At 38.6% G+C, this 4,988-nt stretch overlaps 1 protein-coding gene across 1 annotated transcript; it reads right to left on the reverse strand.

Annotated features, from left to right (window-relative positions):
* Window positions 1–938: 938 nt before the first annotated feature.
* LOC149562149 (uncharacterized) lies at window positions 939–3,782 on the reverse strand. The gene is made up of 3 exons (XM_089825683.1): window positions 2,992–3,782; window positions 1,813–2,884; window positions 939–1,516 (listed from the first exon to the last, which is right to left on the reverse strand). The coding sequence occupies exons 1-3, from the start codon at window positions 3,586–3,588 to the stop codon at window positions 1,482–1,484; spliced, it is 1,704 nt and encodes a 567-aa protein (XP_089681809.1). The 5' UTR covers window positions 3,589–3,782; the 3' UTR covers window positions 939–1,481.
* Between the last annotated feature and the right edge of the window lie 1,206 nt (window positions 3,783–4,988).

Raw genomic sequence — 4,988 nt, forward strand, 5'->3', positions numbered from 1 at the left:
CCAGTTTACGGATTTAGACCTTAATAAAACATAATTAGATTCATCTGTATTGGAGAGAGGAATCTTTTCCATCCCAATACACCGATTGGGCACCCATCAAATGCATTTATGCTAAGCTCCCCTGACGAGCCAATACATCACACAGATTTTATCGAATTGGATAGTTGAAATTTGGCACCAAATAGAAGCAGATAAAAATCTTCCGGGTTGAAACCAAATGGGTAGTTGATCTGGATCAGACAGGTGATATACAGATGCAATTGAACAAACCCCGAGCTCAAACAGAGAAATAAAAGATTGTTCTCTGTGTATCTGAAGAAGCAACAAACAAAACTTACAATATATTCAGGAGAATGATAAGAGTTGGGTATTAATAAGCATTACTAGCCAGTTCATGCCAATGAAGGTATGTGGCCTGCACTAAAATTGCCACTTTCTGATATGCATAGGTGCACCGTGCGTCGATAACCCACGGATGATGCCAATGAAACAATTGGAAAAATGAGCAATTTTTAACACAGAAAAGAAAAAAATACTGGGAAAATTGACAACAGCCACCCAGAAAATAGATATAAAAATAGATAAATGTGATTTTAATAACAAAATTTCTAAGGATTTAAAATAAGGCTTCTTGCACAATTTCCGAAGCAGACATTAATTGAAAAAGAGTGCTTGAAAACATTAGTCTCCTGTCTAAGTTGACGTTAATTTTGCTATAATAATTCATATAATTAATAGTATCAAACCTATACCGTTGTGGTTGTAATTATGTACAATTACAGTCTCCTGACGTCGTGAGAAAAGAAAGCTCACCTCAAGTTTTGTCACCTTGCTAAAATTAATGCTGCCTGATACCAAACAAGGAGTAATGGGAAATTCTAATGATAGAAATTGCAATATATTTCCTCCTTCGCTAAGAGTTATTTTATCCAGTTGCATAACAAATTCAAGCTCATTTATTCAACTTTATTTAAACAAATTGTCAGACAATGATAGTTTCTTACACTTTTTCCTATTTTGAGACAGCCATTCGTAATTGTTTTTTTAAGGCACAGCTACTGCATAGCAAGCTTAACCATATACTTTCCCTTTCCCAATAGACACAATTTACAAACATTTAATGAGTGTCATAAAGGTCATGATCGCTACATGGAAACTTTTCACAGACCAATTTCAATTAATTACATAGCTTCTCCACTTCGGACTTTCTCCAACACTTGTATATAAATTATCAAAGATTTTTGTATATCCCTTGCAGTACCATGAATCATATCTATATGGTCGAGGTGGTCACATCCCGAGAGATATAGAGATTATTGAGCCCATTTCGGTGCAGTCAAAAGCAATTTGTTGGAATCGCTGATTTCTTGAGAAACAAATTTGAGAAGGTGATGGACTTCGACTGTAGAAGCCCTATATTTCCAGTTCTTTCATAAGATCCGTTGCTTGATGAGATTTTCCCTCCCTCAAAAGCCTCCGCATTAGCACATAAGTCTTACCATCTCTAGTCTGATCCCTGGAATGCATGCGATAATGAGCTTCAGAATAGTATTAAGCTTGCCATCCTTGTAGATGAAAAAGATGATACTGTAAGTATAATCATCAGCTAGTGAGGTCATTTAAAAGCTCTAAAGCGGCTTCGACTCTTCCCTCCGTGCGCATTGCACGGAGCTCAGTAAATATATTTGGAGAACAACTTTTCGCTGCCATTTAATCCAGAAGCTTTTTTGCCTATTGGGACCTCCTCATAATGCATAGATTTAAAATTACAGCATTATATGTAACAAAATCAGGTTTAGTGCCCTGTCCTACCATTTTTCCAAGTACGCACGTTGCTTTGTCTACATCTCGAGCTCCGCGTTATAACCACAGTATCTGGATCAAAGCCATTTAGAGACATCTCCTCCAAAAGTTTGGCAGCCTCCTCCATTCTTCCCTGCTTGCAGAAACCATTGATTAGTGTAGTGCAAGTCACAATATTTGGGTGACGCCCGCTTCCCCGCATCTCCTCCAAGAACTTAACAGCCTCCTCCATCCTTCCTTCCTTGCACAACCCATCGATTATTGTAGTGAAAGTCATAGTATTGGGTTTGAGTCCATTTCTACGCATCTTCTCTACAAATTTGAGAGCCTCCTCCATTCTTCCCTGTTTGCAGAAACCACCAATTACTATAGCGAAAGTCACAGCATTCGGTTTGAGCCCATCACTATGGATCTTCTCTATAAACTTGGCAGCCTCCTCCATTCTTCCCTGTTCGCAGAAACCATCGACTATAGTAGTGGAAATCAAAGTATTGGAGTTGAGCCCATTTCTACGCATCTCCTCGAGAAGTTCAACAGCCTCCTCCATCATTCCCTGCTTGCAGAACCCATTGATTACTGTAGTGAAAGTCACAATATCTGGGTAAAGCCCACTTCCACGTATCTCTTCCAGAAGTTTAACAGCCTCCTCCATCCTTCCCTGCTTGCAGAACCCATCGATTACTGTATTGAAAGTCACAATATTTGGGTATTGCCCACTGCCACGCATCTCCTTGAGAAGTTTCATGGCCTCATCCACCCAGCTCTGCTTACAAAACCCATCGATTATTGTAGTGAAAGTCACAGTATTGGGTCTGAGCCCATTTCTACGCATCTTCTTCATATATTTGGCTGCCTCTTTCATTCTTCCCTGTTTGCTGAAACCATCGATTATTATAGTAAAAGTGAAAGTATCGGGCTTAAGCCCGTTACAAACCATCTCCTCTAGAAGTTTAACAGCCTCCTCCATGTTGCCCTTTTTGCAGAATCCCTTGATTAGCGTATTGTAAGTCACAATACCCGGAGTGCACCCAATTGGCTTCATTTTCCTCAATAATTCCAAAGACTCGTTCATCCTTTCCACCTAAAAAAACCAAGCCACAAGAGAATTATATGTTACTTTATCGGGGACAAATTAAAGTTGGATGGCATACCTTTCAATAAACTGTGAACAGAAGTCATGTTGCTAACCTCACAATAGGCCTTGATCAAGATAGTGAAGGTCTTAACATTTGGTTGGATCCCAGCAGACCTCATTTGTGAATACAGTGATTCCACCATCGTAAACTTGTTTTCATACACAAGAAAATTCAGCAAAACGTTGTAGATTTCGGTTGTAGGTGGGAGTCGTTTTGCCTCCATTTCGTTAAGGACTCCAAGGGCCTGATCGACCATGTGCGCCTTGGCGTAGCCCTTAATGATGTCGTAAAAGGCTGTTTCTGTTGGCTTGCTCATTAAGCTCAAAACGACCTTCATGTGCTCCAAATGTCCTGCACAACTCAGGCGATGAATGAGTAATTCGCAGATTTCTGTGAGGGGAGTGTACCCCTTTTGGGCTATAGCACCTTGAAGAATTGTTAAGGCCTTCAGACAGTCTCTTTCTTTGTAAAGGACCTTGGATAGTTCTGTTGAGATGATGATGTTTGCATTTGGTGAAGCCGATGATGGGAGCTTCAGTTTAACAGTGAAGGAAGATGGGGAAGATTTGAAGGGCTTCCGATGGAAAGAATGAGGCGCGAGACGCGGTCTTGCGGAGGAACACACAGATGAATCGATTGCAGAAGCCATTGCCTGTGGGTTGTAGATTGCTGCCGCCGGAATATTTATTTTCAAGTCGATGTATCAATATATTTTATTGAGGTAAGACCTGACCATGTTGAAAATTGCAAATCAGTGTCCTTTATTCTATCTATCTTCTGATTCCGCTTTGATTAGTGGTTTTATGTAGCCGATGAAACCGTCATTGCTACCCAGCCATAGATTTAGATTGTTTTTCAAATTCAAGAGGATTAAGAGCATAAATTATCATTGGTAATGTATTAATCAAAAAGTACACTTGTAAAGAAAGCAATCTACATCCACGAACAAAAGACCACCGAGCAATATTTATGAAAACAGATCAAATTATAAAAGTTTGAAGATGATATAATAGTTTTAAAAGGGCAAACACGGAAAGAGTTTTACAAAGTTTTTGAAGTGTGAAAGAAACATTGTATGCGAACATGGCGATAAGGAATATTTAGGAATCGCAATCAAAGGAAAGGCAAAAAATTTAATTACCTAATTCAGATCTGGATCACACCATTAGAGGTGTGAAATTAGCATATGGAAGGTTCCTAAAGAAGAGTGGGAAGACAAAATTTGTAGGTTTTGCAATGAAGGGGTGGTGGAAACAAAATCGTATTATATGAAAGAGTGTACTACATACAAGAATATACACAGCCAATACAAGGATACTTTATAGGTGAACAACATAAAATAGCTTTTTGAAGGGCCAAGACTTCACACAGGGGCCATCTTACTTACGCTTATCCACAACAGAAGGGACAGACTAGAGAAATCTTAGCAGACCAATTAATGGGTTTTCTTTTGCTTCCTTAGACCACTGGTCTCATGGATGTCATTAAAAATCTTTCATTTCATTTCATAGGCCTATAAATCAAAAATAATAATAAATTAGTAGCACACATCAAAGATCTTGTATCAAGGTATTCTTGAGAACAACACCTTAGCTCACTCTTTAGTAACAAACTTGAAGAGCTCCTTATAGTCTTCCACTTTCTTTAGTTTACTAGAGATCAATTGGATTGATATAGTCATGGGAGGACAAAGCTCAAGTTGAAATTTGTAGAGGTGGTAAATCAAACCCTAGCACAAATTAGTGTAATTGTAATTGTTTCTACTATTATGACTTCAATGATTTCTTTCACAGTACTTTCCAAGGATTGAAGAAGGTAAAATGGAATGGAGATGAGGTCACAATTGTGAAGATGGTTGAGGAATGGCATATGATAATAATAAAACACACACAAACGACCTTCTTATGTAAATTATTTTATAATAATTGCACACACTTGAGGCTAAATATCTGGAAGCTTCTCACGTTGGTAACCTCCATAACACTTGACTAGTTGCTCATTAAGACAAAAAAACTGGTTCAAGCTAGCAATATTCGGTGTCTAGCTGAT

The sequence above is a fragment of the Cupressus sempervirens genome, chromosome 4 (assembly GCF_028749045.1).
Source record: "Cupressus sempervirens isolate cs-2001-9-10 chromosome 4, ASM2874904v1, whole genome shotgun sequence".
NCBI classification, from domain to species: Eukaryota; Viridiplantae; Streptophyta; class Pinopsida; order Cupressales; family Cupressaceae; genus Cupressus; species Cupressus sempervirens.